The 25699-nt window shown below is 47.0% G+C and overlaps 1 protein-coding gene across 1 annotated transcript; it reads left to right on the top strand.

Annotated features, from left to right (window-relative positions):
• The first annotated feature begins 9898 nt into the window (after positions 1 to 9898).
• On the top strand, positions 9899 to 25074 carry CSAD (cysteine sulfinic acid decarboxylase). Its single transcript, XM_079714569.1, has 15 exons — positions 9899 to 10610; positions 14784 to 14920; positions 15205 to 15331; positions 15411 to 15501; positions 15845 to 15951; positions 16405 to 16520; positions 17187 to 17266; positions 17579 to 17633; positions 21506 to 21622; positions 21705 to 21769; positions 22055 to 22136; positions 22557 to 22756; positions 22912 to 22963; positions 23101 to 23190; positions 24717 to 25074. The coding sequence occupies exons 2-15, from the start codon at positions 14795 to 14797 to the stop codon at positions 24888 to 24890; spliced, it is 1482 nt and encodes a 493-aa protein (XP_079570695.1). The 5' UTR covers positions 9899 to 10610; positions 14784 to 14794; the 3' UTR covers positions 24891 to 25074.
• Positions 25075 to 25699: the final 625 nt, after the last annotated feature.

The following is a 25699-nucleotide window of genomic DNA, read 5'->3' as shown; positions in this document are numbered from 1 at the left end:
TGCCATTTACTATTCCATGCTCCTGAAGGTAGTCACCTTTACAAGTTTGGTGTATATACATCCAGGCTTTTTTCTATGTTCATAAATTTGTTATTTCATCCAAAACATATTTTTGAGCACCTACAATGGACCACACAAATGTATTTTAGACATTTTCTAAGTCATTTCACATTTTAAAAATTGTTGCATAGTATTCCAACTATTTTAATTTGTCTAGACCCATCCTGATGAACGATTTAGGTTACTTATAGCTTTTTTGTCTTATAAACCATGCTGTAATGAGCATCCTTATATAGTTATCTTTTTGTTTTTCTAGATAGATTCATAGGTAGGATATGTGCATTTTAAATTTTAATAGATTCTGTGAAATTGAATTTCAGAAGTTTGTAACAATTTACACAGTCAGAGCCATGTGTGAATGTCCCCATTTCCTACAACCTTGGCAATACTGGATGCTATGAACTTTTGTACAGTTGCCAACTTGATAGGTGAAAAATAGTAATTTAATTATTTTAAGTTGCATGTCGTTAACAGTGAAGTTGAGCATCTCGTTGCTTTTTGACCATTTTAATTGTTTTCGTAAATGCCTGTTCGCATCTTTTGCCTGTTAAGGAAAAAAAGATCATTTGTCTATTTCGTATTGATTGGTAGTAATCTCTATGTTATATTAACTTTTCATTTGTCATATGCTTTTAAAATATTTTCTCTTAGTTTTTCATTTATCTTTGAACTTTTTTTAGAGTGAAAGTTATGCTTTATGGGAAAATACTTGAAACATTCCTGTGAAAATAGGAACAAGACAAGAATGTTTACAATCAAAACTAATATTCTATTAAAGCTACTGGCCACTCAAAAGTCATTATTATTTCCGTATTTTTATACTCATTATTTTCACATGATATATCCATCCACAAAGGGAATCAATTGACAAGATACTAAAACCAGTGAGCTCAGCAGCATCGCCAGATATACGATTAACAAACAAAAATTATATAAATAAGATATGAGAACAATAATCAACCATAAAAATGTCATAGAAAGGTCTCATTCACAATAAAAATGTTGCATTATAGATATAGATTTAACAGGAAATTGCAAATTATGCATTAAGAATATCAGATTATTTTAGTGGAAGAAAAAAAGGACTGATTATTATTTTTGGCTGCACCACGTGGCTTGCGGGATCTTAGTTCCCCGACCAGGGATGGAACCTGGGCCAAGGCAGTGAAAGCACTGAATCCTAACCACTGGACTGCCAGAGAATTCCCAAAGGGCTTGATTAGATGGAGAGTTTTACCATGTCCGTGAATAGGAAGACTTAATATTGCAGAGACACAGTTTTTAATTTAGGTTAAATTCTTATTAAAACAGGACTTTGCATGGAACTTAAGCTTTTAAATCTGCACGGAAAGGAAAAATTGCAAGGAAAGCAAAAACCGTTTTTGGAAAGCAATGAGTAGGTAAAATAATGGTGGGGGAGGGGAAATAAAGCCATAAATCATCTTTAACCACTTTATTTAAAAAAATTATTTATGTAGCTGCATTGGGTCATAGTTGTGGCACGTGGGATCTTCGTTGCTGTGTGCGGGATCTTTAGTTGCAGCATGCGAGATCTAGTTCCTCGACCAGGGATTGAACCCCAGCCCCCTGCATTGGGAGCGCAGAGTCTTAGCCACAGGAGCACCAGGGAAGTCCCTAACCACTTTAATGGTGTCTTTCTTTACACAGAATTTTAAAAGTTTTATGTAGTCAGATCTGCCTGCGGCTTTTGGGTTTTTGTGATATGCTACCTCAAGATTATAGAAATATTTCCCTGTACTTCCTTCTGGTATTTTTTTTTTAATTTTATTTATTGATTGATTGATTGCTGTGTTGGCTCTTCGTTTCTGTGCGAGGGCTTTCTCTAGTTGCGGCAAGTGGGGGCCACTCCTCATCGCGGTGCGCGGGCCTCTCACTATCGCGGCCTCTCTTGTTGCGGAGCACAGGCTCCAGACGCGCAGGCTCAGTAATTGTGGCTCACGGGGCTAGTTGCTCCGCGGCATGTGGGATCTTCCCAGACCGGGGCTCGAACTTGTGTCCCCTGCATTGGCAGGCAGATTTTCAACCACTGCGCCACCAGGGAAGCCCCTCCTTCTGGTATTTTTATGGTTGTATGTTTTCAGTGTTATGTCTTTATCTCAGCTGCAGTTAATTTTTTTTAATTTTTATTTTATTTATTTATTTTTTAATTAATTAATTAATTAATTAATTAATTTCTGGCTGCGTTGGGTCTTCGTTGCTGCGCACGGGCTTTCTCTAGTTGTGGTCAGTGGGGGCTGTTCTTTGTTGTGGTGCGCAGGCTTCTCATTGCAGTGGCTTCTCTTGTTGTGGAGCACGGGCTCTAAGAGTGCGGGCTTCAGTAGTTGTGGCTCGTGGGCTGTAGAGCGCAGGCTCAGTAGTTGTGGTGCACGGGCTTAGTTGCACCGCAGCATGTGGGATCTTCCCAGACCAGGGCTCGAACCCGTGTCCCCTGCATTGGCAGGCGGATTCTTAACCACCACGCCACCAGGGAAGTCCCTGCAGTTTATTTGTGTGTGTGGTAAGTAGTGAGAAATGCCAGACTTAAAAGGGACCAATAATGTAATGGGAGAGGTACTAGCCTAGATGCCAGAAAATCAGCGATCTAGGCTTCCTCCCATGTCACCTTTGTAATTTTGGACAAATTAATCTCACTTTTTTTGGCTCAAGAGCCCTTGACTTGAAAATGAGGGTGAATAAATACTTTTCCAGGCTAAATTCTAGCACTACTGTGAGGCTCAAATGAGATCATAGGTGAGAAGGCTTTACGAAGAAAAAAAAACCCTTTGCAGATCTAATAAGTTATGTTTAATACTGATTTTTGGTTTATGCATATCAATGTAAGTGTAGTGCAGCATCATTTTTCAGTACCTGGAAATAGTTTATTCAAGTTTGTGCAAGACCTTGGGGGAAGGGAGAGCAGAGTGTGAAAGATGAAAACTAACATTTTTCTGAATGCCTATTTCGTATTTGGTGCTTTACTTAAAGGATAAGACTTAGACCTCTCTTCCCAGGAGTTTACAGTCTAAAAGAGGGGAAAACACTGTACACATAACAATTGGAGCCACTATTAACGTGGGTGTTGAGTGGGGTTTGTTAATAGGTAGACAGCTAGGAGGTCAGTGTTTTCACTTTCTAACAATAAGCCTGGCTGAAAGTGCTTTAAGAAGCAACTGCCCTAATCCCTTTGCCCTCAGGCAGGCCTCCTTCTGGGCGACCTTCCCCACCTTCTTTGGTACACTATCCCCTCAGGCCCACCCCATCACTTTTTCAGGTAGTATTGTAATGATTACCGATTAGTCTTTTCCTGTACCAGATCTCTATTGCCTTAAGGAGAGCCGGAATGTTTTCTCTTTGAAGGCTGCCCTGGGCCAATTGAGCAGAGTTAACCAGCCTTCCCTTTCTTTAGTGAGCGAGCATGCCTTTATTTTATGTGCTGGCCTCCCTCTTGGCCTGTTAGCTGGAACAAACAAGGCAGACACAGCACCTGGGGCAGTGCCAGGCATTAGATAGTCAGTGTTTGTTGAACTACCTGAACTCGTTCCTCTCTCTGAGAGCCAGTTAGGCTGCATAGTAGAAATGAGCAGTATGTGGCTACCTTTGTCACCTGGTAGACCTTTTAGATGAGAGTTGATTGAGGAGTTGGGAAACCACATGGTGTAATGGGGTCATTCCTTGAGCCTGGCAATTTGTATAGTTTGGAATTCTTTTTGCCCCTTCATTCCTCCTTAATCTTTTATGTTGCTTAAAAATAATCTTTATTTTAATTACATAAGTCAATGGAATTATCATATAAAATTATAAAAATATAGAAGTGTGTAAATAAGAAAATGAAAATCATCTATAATCCCAATACCGAGAAATAACCGCAGTTAGTATTTTGAAGACTTTTTCCATCTTTTCCAGTTTTTAAAAAAAGCGCATGGGGGCTTCCCTGGTGGCGCAGTGGTTGAGAGTCCACCTGCCGATACAGGGGACACGGGTTCATGCCCCGGTCCCGGAAGATCCCACATGCCGTGGAGCGGCTGGGCCCGTGAGCCATGGCCGCTGAGCCTGTGCATCCGGAGCCTGTGCTCCGCAACGGGAGAGGCCACAACAGTGAGAGGCCCGCGTACCGCAAAAAAAAAAAAAAAAAAAAAAGCGCATGGGGGGTGACTGCTAACAGTTACGGGGTTTCTTTCTGGGGTGATGAAAATGTTCTGGACAGTGTGATCGATGCACAACTTTGTGAATATACTAAAACCCACTGAATTATACACTTTAAAAGGGTGCGTTTTGTGGTTTGTGAATTGTATCTCAATAAAGCTGTTTTTTGTTTCTTTTTTTTAATGCTTGTGAGGGTTAAGAATCCACACCTGCCAATGCAGGGGACACAGGTTCGAGCCCTGGTCTGGGAAGATCTCACATGCCGCTGAGCAATAAGTCCGTGCGCCACAACTACTGAGCCTGTGCTCTAGAGTCCGCATGCCACAACTACTGAGCCTGCGTGCCTAGAGCCTGTGCTCCACAACAAGAGAAGCCACAGCAATGAGAAGCCCGTGCACTGCAACGAAGAGTAGCCCCCGCTCGCCGCAACTAGAGACAGCCCGCACACAGCAACAAAGACCCAATGCAGCCAAAAATAAGATAAATAAAATTAATTAATTAAAAATGCTTGTATGGGTGGCTTCCCTGGTGGCGCAGTGGTTGAGAGTCCGCCTGCCGATGCAGGGGACACAGGTTCGTGTCCCGGTCCGGGAAGACCCCACATGCCGCGGAGTGGCTGGGTCTGTGAGCCATGACCGCTAAGCCTGCGCATCCGGAGCCTGTGCTCCGCAACGGGAGAGGCCACAGCAGTGAGAGGCCCGCGTACCGCAAGGAAAAAAAAAATGCTTGTAGGTACATACACACAGTATTGTTTTCTGAACTGAAAGTGCATATACAGTGCTCCTTTGCTGCTAAATGATTTAGCATGTTTCCTAAGAATAAGGACATTCTTTTATATAACTACGATGTAATGATCAAGTTCAGGAAATGTAGCACTGATAGAAGAATTCTAATACTTAAGAGGCCTTTCATAGTCAGATTCCACCAGTTCTTCCAGTAACTTTCTTCACAGCAGGTTTTTTTCTTCCTTATCCAGGAGCCTATTTAAGATCACATATTCCTTTTGGTTGTAATGTCTCTAGTTTCCTTCAATCTGGAACAGTTCCTCAGTCTTTCTTTGATTTTCATGATATTGACATTTTTGAAGATTACAGGCTACATTGTTTTGTAGAATGATCCTCAATTTAGATACATCTGTTTCCTCATGTTTAAATTCAGGTTGTGCATTTTTGCCATTTTTCCATGCCTCGTGTCAGAAGGCCCACGATGTCCATCCATCCCATTACTGGTGATGTTAGCCTTGATCACTTGGGTAAGGTGGTGTCCACCAGGTTTCTCCACTGTAAAGTTACCACTTCTCTTTAAAGTGCTTTTAAGGAAAAGAATTTTACAGCATAACCCAGAAGAAAAAACTTTATCCAGGTTTTAGTGTTCTGCTGATGTTTTGAATGAGAAAGAAAGATATAACATTTGAAGATTAAATAAAAGGAAAAAAATCAGCCAAGGACGAGGAGGCAGGAGCTCAGTTAGAATCTAGGTTTCAGAAGATGGTACCATTCACCTAACCAGGGAACTCAAGAAAAAGAGCCTCAAGAAAAAGGCTCATAATGAGTCCACTTTTGGACCTGTTGAGTGTGAAGTCCTGTGAGACTTCCAAATTAGGCAGGTGGCATCAGGGATCTTGGCTGGGGAGAGAAGTCTGGGATGGAGGAGTCACCAGCATGTAGCCCTGGGAACAGAGTAGATTGTCCAGGGAGAGGGGCAGAACACATATGAAAGAGGCCCTGGGATAGAACCCTGAGGGAGGGTCAGAGGAAGGTGAAAAGGCAAAGGGAACTAAGAAATGGTCAGGAGTAGTCATATAGAAGCCAGGGAAAGAAAATGTTTCAAGATGGGATGGCAAACTATGTCTGTTGGCTCCAGAGGCGTCAAGTAGGATAAAGATGATATGTGTCCATTGGATTTGGAGGCAGGGATGTTCTTGGTGGCATTGAAGGTGTAAGCTACATGGTGGTGGGCTCAGGAAAGTGTGAGAGGAGAGGAAATGAAGATGGAGTGGAGACAACTCTTTTAAGAAGGTTGGCTGAGAAGAGGAGGTGGCTGGAGTGGGAATGTGTTGTGAGAGGTTTAGACAATTTAAAATGCTGTGAGAAAGAGGTAGTGGGGAGGAGAGTTGGAGAAATGGGGGGCTGGGGTAATCAAGAGGGTATCCCTGAAGGAGAAGGAGAGGAACCCCTTAGACCAATGGGTCCAACTCAGATGTCTACAGGCCCAGGCAGGTAAAACAGATGAGTGAGGTGGACTAGTGTGGACTGAGGTGAAACAGAATGCAAAATTCTAAGGGCCTGTGGCCAGTCCTCTTCTGAGGATTGTCATCCAATCGTCATCCATTGTCATGCACTTTACAGTGCCCCCTTGTGGGAGGAATATAAATCCTCACCCCACTGCCCCAGGGCTTGCTTTGGTCAACTGATTCTGACCAGATGTGCCGTATGCTGGTCTGAGCAGAAGTTTTAGGAGTTGGTGCATGGTTTTCTCTGCTGTGAGAACATTGTGTCCCAAGTAGGGGCTATTTCTTCAGCCTGGGTCTTGGAATAAAGGCATATGAATCAGAGCTATAGCCAACCCTACTACCAACATAAACCTTGAAAGAGAAATAAATCTCTGTTGTAAGGCAGTGGTCCCCCCGCCCCCCAACCGTGCACGGCTTGCAGGATCTTAGTTCCCCAACCAGAGATCGAACCCTCGCCCCCTGCAGTTTAAGCACGTAGTCTTAACCACTGGACCGCCAGGGAAGTCCCAAGACGGTAGGGTTTTGAAGTCATTAGTTACCACAGCAAAACTGACTAATACAGGAGTTCAACCAAAATAAAGCTATACTAAGATATTTTTCACTCCTCGAATTAAAAAGATTCAGAAGTTTGACAGCATACTCTGTTACTGAGGCTGAGAATACAGGCGCTTTCATACGTTGGTGTCACCTCTATGGATGTTGGCAATCCTTATCAAAGTTACAAATGCAGACGGCTGTAATCAGAAAGACAGACAATAACAAGTCTGTCAAGGATGTGGAGAAATGGGAACCCTCATGGGAATGTAAAATAGTGTAGTCACTTTGGAAATCAGTTCGGCAGTTCCTCAAAGAGTTAAACGTGGGACTTCCCTGGTGGTGCAGTGGTTAAGACTCCTCGCTCCCAATGCAGGGGGCCCGGGTTCCATCCCTGGTCAGGGAACTAGATCCCACATACATGCCGCAACTAAGAGTTCGCATGCCACAACTAAAGAGGCCTCCTGCTGCAACTAAGGAGACTGTGAGCTGCAGCTAAGGCCTGGCGCAACAGGAACAACAAAAAGTCAAACGTGAAGTTACTATATGAGCTATCAGTTCCACTACCAGGTATGTACCCAAGAGAACTGAAAACATGTCCACACAAAAAATTGTATATTAATGTTCATAGCAGCATTATTCACAATAGCTTAATAGTGGAAGCAACCTAAATGTCCATCAATTGATGAATACTTAAAGTGTGGTATATCCATACAATGGAATATTATCTGATCATAAAAGGGAATGTAGTTCTGATACATGCTACAACATGGATGAACCTTGAAAACATTATGCTAAGTAAAAGAAGCTAGTCACAGAAGATAACATGCTGGTTGTTTCCATTTATGTGAAGTGTCCAGAATAGGCAGACCTTTAGAGGCAGAAAATCAATTAGTGATTGTCAGTGGTGGGGGGAGGGGAGAATGGGGAGTTTCTTTTTGTGAGGATGAAAATGTTCTGGAATTAGTGATGATGGTTGCACAATTTTGTTACTGTATGAACAACCACTGAATTGTACAATTTATTTATTTTTTATTTAAAAAAATTTTTGGTACCCCAGGTGGGACTGAATTGTACAATTTAAAAGGATATGCTCTAGAGTATGTAAATTATCTCAATAAAGCTGTTATATTAAAAAAAAAGAATGAGGAAGTTCTATATGTTCTATATGATCACTCATATACTGTTGACTGAAAAAAAACAAGGTGCACAACAGTGATTATATGCTTTTATGTGAAAAAGGAGAAAATAATATAGATTTACATTTGTTAGTATTTGCATTAAAAACTCTGAAAGATTATCTGAGACACTAATAAAAATAGTTACCTGGAATGGGGCATATGGAATGGGGTGGAAATTAGACTTTTCACTATTAATATTTTCATATATTTGGTTTTTGAACTACCTGAATATGTTGCTTAATCAAAAATTTAAAAATTGAAAAGAAAACACAGTGAATGCACAACTATAATAATAATAAAGGGGGAACTCCAACTACACGATTGTTGCTCCTTAAAATTCAGGCCCAGTGTTGCTAGATCTTCTGATTTTTTTCACAAGAAGCTGGAAGTTTCGGTATTGAAAATTGTTTTTTAAAGTTTTAAAATGTACTATGCAAGCCAAACAAAACCATGTCTATGGGTAGCAGTTGGCCCTCCGTCTTCCAGTTTGTGACCTGTGCTTTAGACTGTGAACCTCATGAGGGCAGGGCTGTGGTCTTTTGCTCTCCATTGTGACCTCTAATGGTCACCAAAGTGCTTGGCACATATATACCAGATAATGAATAAATACTGAAGTAAGGCAGAGAGGGATCCAGAGTGCAGGTGACAAAAAGTTGAGTGAGTTTGGATGGTTTTTATTTTCTATAAGAAATTTGAAATGAGAGGGAAACAGGGAGAAGGTTGATAGGTCAATAATTTGAGAGGTGTGGGAAATTTTTGAAATAATTGCTCCAGAGAATTGGAGATAGAGCCGACAATAGAAGAATAGTAATGTTGCCAGGCAGTGTTGTGTGTCCAGTTGAACAGAGTCATTGCTGCTTTTTGCCTCGGAAGATGGTTACTACCTTCATCACAGTCCTGGGAATTCCCTTGACCTCTCTCCTGTGTTGGGCGAAATATGATGTGGTCTGATTCTCTGTCCTTTGTCTGTGACCTGGTTTGGGTTTTGTCTCTGGAAGTCTTTGGATCCTCCATTGTTCTGAAACAATATTATCATCTGTCTTCCTGTTGGTCATTCAGTGGATCCATTTGATCTATCCTGTTCTATAAGGCTTTTTTTTTTTTTAATTTCTTTCCTCCTATTTTCCCTTCTTTTTCTGAAACTTCTATTAGTTGACTCTTGGGCCTTTTGGATTGATCTTCTATAGTTCTTTTATGTTTTGTTATCCATCTCTTTATTTATTATTTATTTATTTTTTTTTGCGGTACGCGGGCCTCTCACTGTTGTGGCCTCTCCCGTTGCGGAGCACAGGCTCCGGACGCACAGGCTCAGCGGCCATGGCTCACGGGCCCAGCCGCTCAGCGGCATGTGGGATCTTCCCGGACTGGGGCACGAACCCGTGTCCCCTGCATCGGCAGGCGGAGTCTCAACCACTGCGCCACCAGGGAAGCCCCATCTCTTTATATTTTTATCTTTCTGTGTGATTTTCTTGACTGTCATTTAAGTTGTCATATTTTTAAAACTCTAGAGCTTCTCATTGTTCTCTGAGTGTTCCTTTTTGAGAGCAACCCCCCCCCTTTTTTTTTTTGTTATGAATGCAGTATCTTCCTGAATTTTTGAAGCTTTCTTCTGCTCCCTGCATTTCTCCTCTTCTACCAAATACCTTTTTTCAGTTTGTCTGTTTTTACCTCTGTGGTTCACATTAGGGGCTTTCCTCAAGTGTCGAGTATTCCCTGGCTGTCTGTCTGCTCACATTTAAGAGTGAAGCACTAAGGCATATTGGAAGGCCCAAGTGCATAGAAAGGATGTGTTTATTGACTTGTGGCATCACTGACTAGGTGATTGGGCGAGGACTGAAATAAGAGTGTCAGGTCTTTTCTCTAGGGCTATTGAGGTCAGTTTCTTCAGAGAGGAATCCTCCAGTCTCCTGGCCCTGGAAGGTTTACACCAGGCCACTGGTTCTGAACACTGATTGGGAGAAAGGACTTGACTGGATACTTCCTGCTAATCCTCTTGTATTCAGTACAGTGCCTCCTCCTCACCTTCTGCTGTGCTTGGCATCCCTAAGTCCCAGCCGCTCCATTTCAGTTTCTCTAGAAAACAGACTTCCTGCTTCTTTGGAATTAGGTGGAGGAGAGGGGAGTTGCCTCGCTGAATGGGCAGGGGGAGAAGAGTGAGAGCCTAAATGTTTCTTGTATAAATTTTCATCTAGGGGCTTCCCTGGTGGCGCAGTGGTTGAGGGTCCGCCTGCCGATGCAGGGGACACGGGTTCGTGCCCCGATCCCAGAAGATCCCACGTGCCGCGGGGCGGCTGGGCCCGTGAGCCATGGCCGCGGAGCCTGTGCGTCCGGAGCCTGTGCTCCGCAGCGGGAGAGGCCACAGCAGTGAGAGGCCCGCGTACAGCAAAAAAAAAAAAAAAAAAAAAATTTTCATCTAATTTCCACGTTTTTAGCTGTGCTTCCTCCTCCTGGCTTCCAAGGTAGCTACTGTTGTAAATTCCTGAGCCTTTCTGGGCTTCTGCCCTAAGAACCAGCTTATATCCTGTTGGCATAACCCTCTGCAGACAGAGTGGCTTTAACTTTCTGCATTTGCTGAACCACTTACCACTTCTCATCTGCTTTCTATCTTCTACAGTTATTCACATCTCTTACCTCTTGTCTCTCATCTGCTTTATTCTTCTGAATTTAAAATTTCACTGATATAATTTTAGTGGGGTTTCAGGAAGGAGTAGTGGTAAACATATGCATTTAATCTGGTGTGTTTTATTGGAATGAGCACAGAGACCATGAATTTATAGAAAAATCAATTTGAATGGTTAGGTGGTTTTCACTAGCAGAATTCAGCAGCCCTGGTGGATTTGGTAAGAGAAGGACTGGCCAGTTGGATTGGGGTTTTGCCAGGTGGACTTGGTGGAAGGACATTAGGGCCAGGGAGTTGAGGATTTTGGACAAAGAGTGGTTGAAACAACAGACCATACAATCTAGGTTGTGTAAGTGAAGGAAAGAAAGATACAAGGGAGTTGATGGCTGGAGGAGTTTATGAACTAAAGATCCCGTGAAGTAAGAAAAACTTGTCAATTTTTTTTTGAATTTTATTTTTTTTTTTATACAGCAGGTTCTTATTAGTTATCTATTTTATACATATTAGTGTATATATGTCAATCCCAATCTCCCAGTTCATCCCACCCCCCACCCCCCACCACTTTCCCCCCTTGGTGTCCATACAAAACTTGTCAATTTTTAAACAAACCCTACTTGGTCCTTCCAGCATATTCTCAGCCAGGAGCGAAAGTGCTGTTCCTAAGTTTATTCATGTTTCTTTGCTTTATCATTCTATCTTGGGGGTTAATGTCCTTCTTGCTTTGAAAAAGGAAAACTCTCTCAGGTCCCCAGGACAGGATTCTGTATGGGGCGTGAGGGTAGGGATGCCTCACCTCCCTGTTTATCCCGGAGGAAACTGGAGGTGTTCAGAGCCCTTGCCTCCACCTTTCTTTTTTTTTTTTTTTAAATTTATTTTATTTATTTATTTTTGGCTGCACTGGGTCTTTGTTGCTGTGCGCGGGCTTTGTCTAGTTGCGGCGAGCGGGGCTACTCTTCGTTGTGGTGCGCGGGCTTCTCATTGCAGTGGCTTCTCTTGTTGTGGAGCACGGGCTGTAGGCACGCAGGCTTCACTAGTCATGGCACGCGGGCTCAGTAGCTGTGGCTCGCGGGCTTAGTGGCTCCACGGCATGTGGAGCCCCAGACCAGGGCTCGAACCTGTGTCCCCTGCATTGGCGGGCAGATTCGTAACCACTGCGCCACCAGGGAAGTCCCCACCTTTCATTTCTGAGTGGTGACTTTGGTGGGATGGATACAGAAGGGGCCGGGTGGACAGAGCCATGTCTTCCCTGCAGACCTCTCTTCAGAGCTTTGGGAAAAGCCTTCCTCCAGCCTGGGGTCTCTCTTTCTTCACCAGTTGTTCCCTCCTTGCAGCCTGTTTTCCACTCCCCTGGCCTGCTTACCGTATCCAACAGCCTGAGCTGATGAACACCCACAGATACCTTGGAGGTTCTCGCTTTAAATCCCTTATTTTACAGAAACTGAGGCCCTGAGGTGTACTCACTCCTGGCCCAGAAGCCTTTGTGCCACAGCAAGCTCAGTGGCTGAGGGATCCCCGCATGAGGCGGTGGAGCCTGTTGACTAGGGACGGGATCTTCGGAGCCCCACACACCCTTGTCCAGACCCAGCTCAGCCACATACTGGCTGCATGACCTGGACACGTTACATACGTAGTGTCTCTGAAATCTGTTTCCTCATCTTTAAATGTGGGTCATAAACTTAACTTCAGTGGTTGTGAAGATGAGAATAATGCATGTTAAGTACAGAATGAGGCAGGTGGTAAGTACTTCCATGGTGCCTATTTTTATTAGTCTCTCTTCTTCTAGCCTTTCCACCTAAAACGCCCCACTGCTGCCACCTGTCAGGGGAGCCAGAGTGAGCACTGATGAAGGATTGAGTCTTATTCTCAAAGCTGGGCCAGCTCCCCTAGTTTCCCAAAACCCAATCTACTGAGGAGAAGTTTAAGGATAGGACCACTGGGGTCCCTTGGACCTGTGTTTTCAACTAGCTTGGGGTCCAGTGGCTGCTGACAGTGGATTATGCCAAAGGAAGATTCCTTCCGTTCCATGTTTCCTGGATCCTCTTACCCCCTCATTTAGTGGGTTCCCCAGGCCTTGGTATTTGCCCCTCTCTCCCTGGCCATCCCTGTGAGCGTTCTCTCCCCTGGGGAATGGAGCCCATCACAAGGCTTCAGCTGTGCTCCACCTCTCGAGTCTGCTTCTCATTCCTTCATCTCAGCAGAGCTCTGGACCTGACTTCCTCCCATATGCGTATTTGTAGCCCTGGACACCTCCACTTAGATGAGTATTTCCAAGAAATAACAATCTTACTTTCCATCCAGCCTCCACTTTCCGCTTCCCTATTTCTTTTAGGGGCACCATTATTCTTCCAGTCACCCAGACTTGAAACCCCAGGGTCGTCCTTGACCCTTCCTTCCCCTCCAATGTAGCTTCCGTAAGTGTTGAATTGAGTATAATCCAGCAGGTGGTTAAGCCTGCATATTCCTGTACCTGTCCTTCCCTAGCGACACCACCCTTATTCACGTGTGGCTCACCTCTTTCCTGGTTTACAGCAATGGCTGCTTCATTCTTCTGCATCCATCTGGTATACACTGGTCTTCTGAGAGCATTGTTTTCATGACATTAATCCTTGCCACAGAATCTTTCAGTGGCTTTCCATTTTCTGCAGGATAAAATCTAGATTCTTGGCCTGGCTGGCACTCAAGGCTCTCCATAATCTCGTGCAGCTCTGCCCACCCTGCCTTTGCTCCCATGTCATCCTTGCAGACCTTCTCTCCAGCCAGCCAGGCACCTTGACTGACCTGAGAATCAGCCATACTCATTCCCAATGTAAGCTCATGGCATTCCCCCCTGTCCCTGAATGCCTCTCTTCCTCTCTTTCTCCAGTCCTGTTTCTCCTGCCTGCTTTCAAGTTACAGCCCCTGTCCCACTGCAGATCCTCCTCAGTCTTCAGCCTTCATCCATCTCTTCTCCTGAATAGCGCTTGGGATCAGCATCTAGCCAGGGCCCTGGGCTGTAACTCTTGCACATGCATCAGTGTCCACCCTCCTCCCCCCCACCAACCCCGGCACCCTGGTGTGAACACAGTTGGTGCTCACTTCAAACAGCCACTCCCTGTTTCTTGAGCACTCTCAACCTGCAAGGCACAGGATTATACTTAACAGTCTGCCTCCTCAGTGTGGCCTCCTTTTCTTCCTGCTCTTTGGAGAAGAGGGCTTTAGAAATCAGGACAGTTCTGAGAAGACTCTGGGGGTTGGGATGCAAAGAGATTGGCCTCTCAGGCCTGCCTAAACCATTTCTCTGCTCCTCTCCAGCCTAAGTGAAGGTGGCATGTGTTTTTGCCTTACATCTCATCTCCCCCCTTCTTCATGTCAGCTAATGGTTATTCAGGAAACTTATCTCAACCCGCTGGCCCTATCCCAAATCTTTAGGGCAAGGGTCATGAGAACGATGTCATGGTCATGTGACTGCTGCCTATACCTTGCTCCCTCTGCTACCCTAGTCCTAACACTCTAAAAAGCCAATTGTGTCCCCTGCTTCCAGCTCACCTGGACAAAGACCTGAGCAGACAGGTGAGCTTCTCACCTTTGCCTTTGGTGAGCAGTGACCACTGGATTCTACCTGCTCAGCACTAATTGCCTTTTTTTTTTTTTTTTTTTGTGGTACGCGGGCCTCTCACTGTTGTGGCCTCTCCCATTGCGGATCACAGGCTCCGGACGCGCAGGCTTAGCGGCCATGGCTCACGGGCCCAGTCGCTCCGCGGCATGTGGGATCTTCCCAGACCGGGGCACGAACCTGTGTCCCCTGCATCAGCAGGCGGACTCTCAACCACTGCGCCACCAGGGAAGCCCTAATTGCCTTTTTCTTTCCCACCTGCTTCTGCTGGCTCTCTCCCTGGACGTTCTCACTTACCTTTATCTGTACAGTGAAGGCTGGGGCTAGGCCTTAGGCCCATTACGGAGTTGAAGTTCTTGCTGGTTAGGTCCAGGTGGGGTCCCCAGGCTGAGTAGGTAATAACTCCTGCTCTGCTCACAGATTTTCTCCTGATGGCTGACTCTCAACCACTCCTCTCCCTTGATGGGGACGCCGTGGCTGCAGAAGCCTTGCTCCAGGATGTGTTTGGGATTGTGGTGGATGAGGTCATTCGGAAAGGGACCAGTGCCTCCGAGAAGGTGGGTCTTTTCTCCCCCCCTCCTCCTGCCCATCAAACCTGGCTGAGAACTTTCCTCCTCTGTCCAGGCTTCTCCCCAGAATTCATCACTCTCACCGTGTGCCTCAGGGATTACATACTGGGCCAGACTCTGTTTATTTACCCTTGTTCGTGTGTTGCTTGGAAAATATTCCTAACTTGCTCTAAGTGCAGCTTGCTGGTGTCTTCTGTCTGCTGAGATGTGGTTTGGGCAGCCAGTCAGCAGGGTGCCTCAGCGCCCCCAGAATCTCCCGCTTCTCCTCCTAGGTCTGCGAGTGGAGGGAGCCGGAGGAGCTGAAGCAGCTTCTGGATTTGGAGCTGCGGAATGAGGGGGAGCCGCAGGAGCAGATCCTGGAGCGCTGCCGGGCCGTGATCCGCTACAGTGTGAAGACCTGTGGGTCCTGGGTCCTGCGGGGAGGCGCGTCTAGAATTTGTACCCAGCTCCACTCTGAGCCCCTGTCCCCCTTCTCCAGGTCACCCTCGTTTCTTCAACCAGCTCTTCTCAGGGTTGGATCCCCATGCCCTGGCCGGGCGCATTGTCACTGAGAGCCTCAACACCAGCCAGTGAGCCATCCCAGGGCGCCCTTGCACAACCCCGAAAGGATTTGGGTTTGTGGGAGACACACTCTGTGGGTAGGAGAGGAGAATGGTGCTTGTCCCCCTGTCTTTTCTGGGAATCTCTGCTGGCAGAGTCTTTCCCCTCGTACCCTTTGGGCTTCCTTTCCCAAGCTTTCTCATGCCTCCTGGCTCCAGTTTTTTCTCATCTTTTCCTCCCTTGTTCTTTTTCACCAACTCAGTCCTCTCTTTGGACCCTCCTGTCACTTCACTCTGTCCACCTCCTCTCTCCAACTCCTCGCAGAGTCTCTCCCTGTCTCTTTCCCATTCTCATCATTCCCTCTCCTGGCAGGTATACATATGAGATCGCCCCCGTGTTTGTCCTCATGGAAGAAGAGGTGCTGAAGAAACTCCGGGCCCTGGTGGGCTGGAGCTCTGGGGACGGCGTCTTCTGCCCTGGTATGTAAACAGGAGGGGGACCTTTCTGTGGCCTTTTCAAGGGTTCCTCCTTCCCCACTGTTCTCTTGCTCTAAGCTGGCAGGGAGGGGTGATTCTTCTTTGTTTCTTCTCCAGCTGGGCTCGGGCCAAACCAGAGAGAAGCTGCCCAGTCCCCTGTATCCCTGTGTTTGCCAAATAATACATGGGATCAGTGCCTGCTGTCCTGGCGGGGGGTGGGGTGGGGTGGTGGATCCTGGGATCAGCCCCGGATTAGGAGGGGGAGTCAGGGGATGTGCAGATCCCGCTGTTCTGGGTTACCAGCGTGCCATTTGTCGAGCCCTCAGAACTCGTGGCCTGGTAGCCAATCACTCGTGCTTCTTTGATCAGTTCTTCTGGGTGAAGAGGTCAAGAGAGCCAAGCTCCAGTTTTGACCCACTGCCCCTCCCTCTTGCCACCACCCCTTCCCTGTGACAGGTGGCTCCATCTCCAACATGTATGCTGTGAACCTGGCCCGCTATCAGCGCTACCCGGATTGCAAACAAAGGGGCCTCTGGGCACTGCCGCCCCTGGCCCTTTTCACATCAAAGGAGGTGGGAAGAGGCACAGGCCTACCCTGGGCTCCCCAATTCTAATCTCCAGCCAGCTGAGTCCGAGACCTGTCAGATCCTCTGCCTGCTCAGACCCATCTCTTCGGAGACCAGCCTGCCCCCAGGCGGATGTGCCTCCTTCCAACCAAGGGGCTGTGTAAACACTCCCCATTCACCTTGCCTTCTGTGTGGGGGTAGCAGAGGGGCATCCAGGGCAGTGTACACAGTCCACACCCAGTACGGACCATGGACCAGCAGCATCAGGGTCACCTGGGAACTTGTTAGAAATGCAGAATCTCGGGCCCCAGCCCAGACCTACTGAATATGAATCTGCATTTTTTTTTCTTTTTTTTTGCGGTATGTGGGCCTCTCACTGTTGTGGCCTCTCCCGTTGCAGAGCGCAGGCTCAGTGGCCATGGCTCACGGGCCTAGCCGCTCCACGGCATATGGGATCTTCCTGGACCGGGGCACGAACCCGTGTCCCCTAGCATCGGCAGGCAGACTCTCAACCACTGCGCCACCAGGGAAGCCCCTGAATCTGCATTTTAACCAGACACACTGGTGATTTGTAGGCCCACGAGTGTTTCAGAAGCCCTGGTCTACAGTGTCTCATCTGTTTGACCAGTCTTTCTCCTCCCCACCCTCCCTGCCCTCTGCCTTCCTCCACAGTGTCATTACTCTGTCAAGAAAGGAGCTGCTTTTCTGGGACTTGGCACTGACAGTGTCCGAATGGTCAAGGCAGATGAGAGGTGAAGGTCCTTCTGTCTGCGTGTCTCAGACCCAGCCTGGCGCAGTGTGCCTTCTCATTGCCAGGGGCTCTGGCCTCTGGAGCACACCCCGGCGGACTTCTCTCCCTGCTCTGTTCCCACCGATTGCCTGTGCTGTCTACCAGTGCCTGCTAGAGTCTCCGCCCTGTCCCCTGAGATCTGTTTACCCCTCTTAGGGAAAAATCAACACTGTGGCTTCTGCACTGCTAACTGCACACTACCCTGCTCTCGACAGTTCTGCCGCCCAGCCTAGAGAACCTATTCCTCCCCTACCCACTAAGTTTTCTTTTCCAGAGGGAAAATGATCCCTGAGGATCTGGAGAGGCAGATCGGTCTGGCCGAGGCTGAGGTGAGTGAGTGAGGGGTGCTGAGGCAGTGGAACAGGACCCTTCTGTTCCTTTCTTGGAGGGTTCTTTGGCCTGTGCCTACTCAAGGCTCCCCTCATCCCTCCCCTCGATCTCTGTGCCCGTTTCCCTGGTGGGCTGAAGTGATCTCTGGGGCTCAAGGACACTGTAGTCCTGCTGAGACCCATGGGCAGTATCGGATCCCAGGGCAGGGGCAGGACTGATTCATTGAGTGGAGGCCCAAGGGGCACCTCAGGGAGGATGTTGGGGACCTGAGGTGTAGCACAGAAGGTTTCTGTGAGCTGGCAGGGTCTGTGCAGGAAGTTTAGGAAGATGTGTGGGCCAGTGGTGAGCAATGCGGACTTGGAGCAATGGGAGATGTGGAGGCCCCTGCACGCCCCTCCACACTAAGGGACATGGGAGCTGCTGCAGCCGTCTTGGAGGGCGTTTCAGCACTATCTATACCATTTTTATTTACTTGTTTATTTATTTGTTTATTTACAAATATTTATTTATTTGGCTGCTGCGGGTCTTAGTTGTGGCATGCAGGATCTTTTAGTTGCGGCATGTGAACTCTTTTTTTAAAAAAAATAAATTTATTTATTTTTGGCTGCATTGGGTCTTCGTTGCTGCGTGCGGGCTTTTCTCTAGTTGCGTCGAGAGGGGGCTACTTTTCTTTGAGGTGTGTGGGCTTCTCATTGTGGTGGCTTCTCTTGTTGTGGAGCACAGGCTCTAGGCACGCGGTCTTCACTAGTTGTGGCATGGGGTTCCCCCTTGCGGGCTCTAGAGCGCAGGCTCAGTAGTTGTGGCGCACGGGCTTAGTTGCTCCACGGCATGTGGAATCTTCCTGGACCAGGGCTCGAACCCATGTCCCCCGCATTGGCGGGCGGATTCTTAACCACTGCGCCACCAGGGAAGTCCCATGTGAACTCTTAGTTGTGGCATGTGGGATCTAGTTCCCTGACCAGTGATCGAACCCGAGCCCCCTGCATTGCGAGCACGAAGTCTTAGCCACTGGACCACCGGGGAAGTCCTGTACCATTTTTAAATGTATCTATCCACTGACTCTGTGTCCTGCTGCTAGGATTAGTCTATAAATCATCACAAGTGCTTAGAATTGTGTGCACTGGAGCGAAGTGTAAACTTTAAAAAAAATTTTTAAATATCCATCAATAGATAAATTATGATGTATCTGTGTCAGTTTCTTCCTTTGTAAAACGAGCATAATATAGAACTTATAGGGTTGTTGTAAGGCTTAAATGAATTATGTGTAAAGCACTTAGAACAGTGAAGCAGTAAATAAATATTAGCTGCCATTGTTGTTATTGTTATTATTGGAGTAGTATGCAGCCATTTAAAAGAATAAGATGGGAATATATATGTTAACATGAAAATACCTCAACTATGTATTTAAGTACAAATTTAAAAAATATGTATATATCTCCACATGCAAATGGTTGCAGCATCGGTTTTTGAGAAGACTGTTCTTTCCCCAATGAATTGTCTTGGCATCCATGTTAAAATCCATTGAGTGTAAGTGTGAGGATTTACTTCTGGACTCTCGGTCTATTCCATTGATCTGCATGTCTATCCTATAGACCACATTGTCTTAATATAGCTTTGTAGTAAATTTTGAAATCAGATGTGTGAGTCCTCCAACTTTGTTCTTTTTCAGGATGGTTTTGGCTTTTTGGGTCCCTTAAACTTCCATTTGAATTTTAGGATCAGCTTGTCAATTTCTGCAAAGAAGCCAGCTGGGATTTTGATAGGGATGTGTTCAATCTGTAGATCCATGAACATGGAATGCCTCCATTTATTTAGGTCTTCTTTGATTTCTTTCAACAGTGCTTTGTAGTTTTCGGAGTATATGTTTTACACTTCTTTTGTTGAATTTATTCCTAAGTATTTTATTGTTTTTGATGTTCTTATAAATGAAATTGTTTTCTTAATTCCATTTTTGGATTGTTCACTGCTAATGTGTAGAAATACAACTGATTTTTGAATATTGATCTTGTACCCTGCGAACTTGCTGAACTCATTTATTAATTCTAATAGTTTTTTTTAGTGGATTCCTTAGGATTTACTCGGTATAATATAATGTTATCTGTACATACAGATAATTTTGCTTTTTTCCTTTCCAATCTGGATGGCTCTTATTTTTTTTTTTACCTAATTGCCCTGCTAGAACCTCAGCACAATGTTGAATAGAAATGAGGAGTGTGAACATCCTTGTCTTGTTCCTGATCTTAGGGGGAAGGCTTTCAGTCTTTCACCATTGAGTATGATGTTAGCTGTGGGTTTTTTTGTAGTTGCCCTTTATCAAGTTAAGGAAGTTCCCTTCAAATACTAGTTTTTTGAGTGTTTATATCATGAAGGAGTGTTGGATTTTGTCAAATGTTTTTCTGTGTCTACTGAGATGATCAATAAACCACATTGAGATGTGGGGTTTTTTCGTTTTTCTATTGATAGGATGTATTACATTAATTGATTTTTGGATGTTAAACCAAGCTTGCACTCTTGGGACAAATCCCACTTTGTCATGGTGTATAATTATTTTTATATGTTGCTGATTTTATTTTGCTAGTGTTTTGTAGATTTTTATGTCTATATTTAGAAGAGATATATTCTGTAGTTTTCTTGTGATATTTTGTCTGGTTTTGGTATCAGGGTAATACTCACTTCATAGGATGAATTCAGAAGTGTTCCCTCCTCTTCTTTTTTTTTGGAAGCTGATGAAGAGCTGGTATCAATTCTTTTTTAAAAAAATTAATTTATTTTTAATTTGTTTATTTTTGGCTGCATTGGGTCTTTGTTGCTGCATGCGGGCTTTCTCTAGTTGTGGCAAGCGGGGTCTGCTCTTCGCTGCAGTGTGGGCTTCTCATTGCGGTGGCTTCTCTTCTTGCGGAGCACGGGCTCTAGGCGCGCGGGCTTCAGTAGTTGTGGCTCACGGGCTCTAGAGCGCAAGCTCAGTAGTTGTGGCACACGGGCTTAGTTGCTCTGCGGCATGTGGGATCTTCCCAGACCAGGGCTCGAACCCATGTCCCCTGCATTGGCAGGCGGACTCTTAACCACTGTGCCACCAGGGAAGCCCTAGCTAGTATCAATTCTTTTTTTTTTTTAAACATGGAACGCTTCACGAATTTGCATGTCATCCTTGCGCAGGGGCCATGCTAATCTTCTCTGTATCGTTCCAGTTTTAGTATATGTGCTGCCGAAGCAAGCACTCAATTCTTTTTTTAATGTTTTGTACAACTCATCAGTGAAGCCATCTGGGCCTGCGCTTTTCTTTGTAGTAGTTTTTTGAATACTAATTCAAGTTCCTCATAAACTTTTCTACTATTAGGATGTTTAAAATAGCATTTTTTTTTGGGGGGGGGGGCCTCTAACTGTTGTGGCCTTCTCCCATTTTAGAGCACAGGCTCCGAACGCGCAGGCTCAGAGGCCATGGCTCACATCACAGGCCCAGCCGCTCCGCAGCATGTGGGATCCTCCCGGACCGGGGCACGAACCCGTGTCCCCTGCATCGGCAGGCAGACTCTCAACCACTGCGCCACCAGGGAAGCCCTTAAAATAGCATTTTGATCTTCCAGTAAGACGTTCAACTTTTTTGAAAGAATATGAACTTTGGAAATAGACCATCAGACAGACCTAGGTTTGAATTCCCTCTCTGGAGTTTCAGCTTGGGGGCAGGTTTCTTAACTCCTCTGAATCTCAGTGTCCTCACTTGCAAATTAAATGAGACAGTAACATGTTATAAGGTTGCAAGGGCCCAGGTCAGGCATGTGAAGAGTTTATAGAGCTGGATCTCAGCACCAGGCTCTGGGTAGCGCTTGAGATGACTTCACAGCCTCTTTCTCCCTCTGCATTTTTGCCACAGGGTGCTGTGCCATTCCTGGTCAGTGCCACCTCTGGCACTACCGTGCTGGGGGCCTTTGACCCTCTGGAGGCAGTTGCAGACGTGTGCCAGCGTCATGGGCTGTGGCTGCACGTGGATGTGAGTGGTACCCGGGCCTGAGGATGGGGTAGGCTGAACTGAGGCCAAGGCCAAGGCCCACATTGTTCCTTTTGCTCCACAGGCCGCCTGGGGAGGGAGCGTCCTGCTGTCACAGACACATAGACATCTCCTGAATGGGATCCAGAGGTGCATACAGCCCCCTACGCCCTGAATCTCACTCTTCAAATCCTTGATCCAGAGAGTAGTCTTGGACCAGGGAGCTCAGATGGTAGTAGGGGAAGGAGGCTGGTAGGAGGGAGATTGGAGAGATGGTTGATTGGGGCTGGGAGGTCAGACGTCAGACCTGGAAATTCTTCTGCTGGGCCGGGGTGAGACCGCAGCCCCTTTTACTGGAGATCTGGAAAGGTTGGGGCTCTGGTTGGGCAGCTTGAGGGGGAGTCAGCTGACCCTGCTTTGCTGTGCCAACCCCAGGGCTGACTCCGTGGCCTGGAATCCCCACAAGCTCCTCTCGGCAGGCCTGCAGTGCTCAGCTCTTCTTCTCCGGGACACCTCGGTGGGTCTGCCCCTCCCCTGCCCTGACGCCACCTCCCACCCTGGACCTCTGTCTTCTTTTCTGTCCCACCTGAGAGGAGCTCGTCGCCTTACCATGTTCTCCTTACCATGTCATCTGAAGCTGAATATCTGTGACCACCCTAATTCCCCGTAGTGGGCTCCCTCACTCCCCTGTCTTCCTGCAAAGGAAAAAGTTCCCAGTTTAAGTCGTAATCAGAGGGATCCTGGGTCATTTGGGAAGAACTCTGAGTGTTGGAAGAAAACCCGGAGAGAGGGTTTCAGTCAGCTGGCAGCCGTCCCATCAGTGCCGCCTAGTTCCAGGGAAAGAAGCCTGTGGACTGAGCTAAGAAATGGCCCAGTGCAGCTCTGGAGGAAACCTCGGCGGGGAGGGTGGGTCTGACTGTCTCCTCACCCTCCACAGAACCTGCTCAAGCGCTGCCACGGGTCCCAGGCCAGCTACCTGTTCCAGCAGGACAAGTTCTACGATGTGGCTCTGGACACTGGAGACAAGGTGGTGCAGTGTGGCCGCCGCGTGGACTGTCTGAAGCTGTGGCTCATGTGGAAGGCACAGGGCGGGCAGGGGCTGGAGCGGCGTGTGGACCAGGCCTTTGCCCTTGCCCGGTAGGAGTGGGGGCGGTCCCGTTTCCCCTCTCCGGGCTCCAGCCCTGCACCCCTTTCCTGTTCTTAGCGTCTCTTGGGTCACTCTCTGGGTTGCTTTTGTTTCTGTATCTCTGCCTTACCTCCCCCACCCATGATGTCTCACTCTGTGCTCACAGGTACCTGGTGGAGGAACTGAAGAAGCGGGAAGCTTTTGAGTTGGTCATGGAGGTATGACTGACCTTGTACTGTTTTTCATACCCCGTCCCCCCACCCCCCAGCAGAGCCCTGGTTGGGGAAGAGGGGCAGTGAGAGGGGAACGGTCCCCCTTCCTCAGCTCACACCTTCCTCTTCCTCATTCCTCTCAGCCTGAATTTGTCAACGTGTGTTTCTGGTTCGTGCCCCCCAGTCTGCGGGAGAAGAAGGGGAGTCCGGATTACGGAGAAAGGCTGGCTAAGGTAGGCAGTCTCTTCCCTGCTCTGGTTAACCCATTAGGGAACCGATGCAGCTGGTGTGTTTCCGCCCCCTGCTGGCTGTGAGTGGCATGGCAGTTCCCTTGGCTAGTCTTGCTCCTGAGGTGGGGACCGTGAACGGGAAGACGATGCCCACTTGTCCTCATTTCTGTGAGCCTGGGAATGGGGGACAAGGTATGCTTCTGGAAAGTAAGAAGAAGACGGAGCAGGGCATTACAAGAAAAGTCACCAGTGTGCAGTACATAGATACATGGTGTGGGGCATTCTGCTGGGAGCTCAGGCCCAGGACAGAGATGTGATGCAGAAAGATCTTGGAGTTTTGCTCACTAATGCTGGGGACAGAGCAGCCCTGTCAGGCCAGGAGGTATGTCCTGGTCGCTAAGGACAGATCGGTACTAGGTGCTGCAGATGATACGAAAGGACGAGAATGTTCTTACCCTTCAGGAGTTATTTCAGAAAACAAGCGTTACCTATTTGAAACCAGTGCGTTCAAGGCAGTCTTGGAAATTACATGTTAGATCAGGTGTCCCCAACCCCCGGGCCACGGACCAGTACCGGTCCATGGCCTGTCAGGAACCGGGCCGCACAACCAGAGGTGAGCAATGGGCGAGCGAGTGAAGCTTCATCTGTATTTACAGCCTCTCCCCACCGCTCACATGACCACCTGAGCTCCGCCTCCTGTCAGATCAGCGGCGGCATTAGATTCTCATAGGAGCTTGAACCCTGCTGTGAACTGTGCATGTGAGGGATCTAGGTTGTTGCTCCTTATGAGAATCTAATGTTTGATGATCTGAGGTGGAGCTGAGGGGTGATGCTAGCACTGGGGAGCGGCTGCAAATACAGATTATCATTAGCAGAGAGGTTTGACTGCACAGAGACCATAATAAATCAATTGCTTGCAGACTCACAAAACCCTATCAGTGAGTGGCAAGTGAAAACAAGCTTAGGGCTCCCACTGATTCTGCATTATTGTCAGTTGTATAATTATTTCATTATATATTACAATGTAATGATAATAGAAATAAAGTGCACAATAAATGTAATGCGCTCGAATCATCCCAAACCACCCCCCTCCACCGGTCCGTGGAAAAACTGTCTTCCACAAAACCGGTCCTGGGTGCCAAAAGGTTTGGGGACCACTGTATTAGATCACAGGGTACAAATCAAAAATGTTACAGGGATTCAGATAGGGGAGAAGAAGGTGTCGAGGATGATGAAGGCTTGAAGTTAGACCGAAAAAGCAGTGTCGAGATTCAGTGAAAAGTCAGGATTTAGCAGAAAATGGCCCATGTGATAACGTGGAGAATGGTGAGACGTGAAAGAATGCAGGAGGTAGAGAAGGTCCAGTGGGCTGGATGTGGTGGCAAGGGTAAACTGGGGCCACGTCAGGATCCGAGCCGTGAGTTGCTGTCTCTGGAAGGTGTCTGGGTGGAGGGAGGTGCAAGTTGGGGAACTCACCCCCTCACCTGACCCCAGGCTGCAGCTGGAAGGTCGCTTCACTCCTCCCACAGGTGGCCCCAGTCCTCAAGGAGCGCATGGTGAGGAAGGGCTCCATGATGATTGGCTACCAGCCCCATGGTACCCGGGGCAACTTCTTCCGCATGGTCGTGGCCAACCCTGCGCTGACGCGGGTGGATATGGACTTCCTGCTGAATGAACTGGAACAGCTGGGCCAGGACCTCTGAGCCGCTCCTTCTTGCTGCTAGCCTGGACCCCTCTCCCAACCCTTACCATCTCCCTGTATCCCCTCCCCGTGTTCTCAAGAACAACCTCTCCAGGAAACAAAGCCGTCTTAATTTTTATGTGCTTTGACCCACTAACTCTCCTTTAAGTATTTGATATTAAGAGAATGTTTAAATAAATGATAGTATATCCATATGATGGAATATTACTCTGCCATTAAAATTATGTTTACAAAGAGGATTTTTATAGATAAGAGAAAAATAATTTTAATATAATGTTATGTTGAAAAAGCTGGATATAAGACTTTATATATGGTAATATCTGAGCTGCATTCAAAAATACATAGGAAAAGACTGATGAGATGAAATATACCAAAATGCTAATAGTTTTCTCTGGGATGGGATTACAGGTAATTTGAAAATTAACTTCTTTATACCTTTGTGTGCTCCCCTTTTATGAAATAAGGAGTATCTATGGCTTTTTATTTTATAAATTTATTTATTTTTGGCTGCGTTGGGTCTTCGTTGCTGTGCGCAGGCTTTCTCTAGTTGCAGGGAGCAGGGGCCCCTCTTTGTTGTAGCACGTGGGCTTCTCATTGCAGTGGCTTCTCTTGTTGCGGAGCACGGGCTCTAGGCACGTGGGCTTCGGTAGTTGTGGCACACGGGCTCAGTAGTTGTGGCTCGTGGGCTCTAGATCGCAGGCTCAGTAATTGTGGCGCACGGGCTTAGTTGCTCCACGGCATGTGGGATCTTCCCGGACCAGGGCTCAAACCCATGTCCCCTGCATTGGCAGGCGGACTCTTAACCACTGC

This window comes from Hyperoodon ampullatus, assembly GCF_949752795.1.
Source record: "Hyperoodon ampullatus genome assembly, chromosome: 11".
NCBI classification, from domain to species: domain Eukaryota; kingdom Metazoa; phylum Chordata; class Mammalia; order Artiodactyla; family Ziphiidae; genus Hyperoodon; species Hyperoodon ampullatus.
This window is presented reverse-complemented; position numbering and strand designations above follow the sequence as displayed.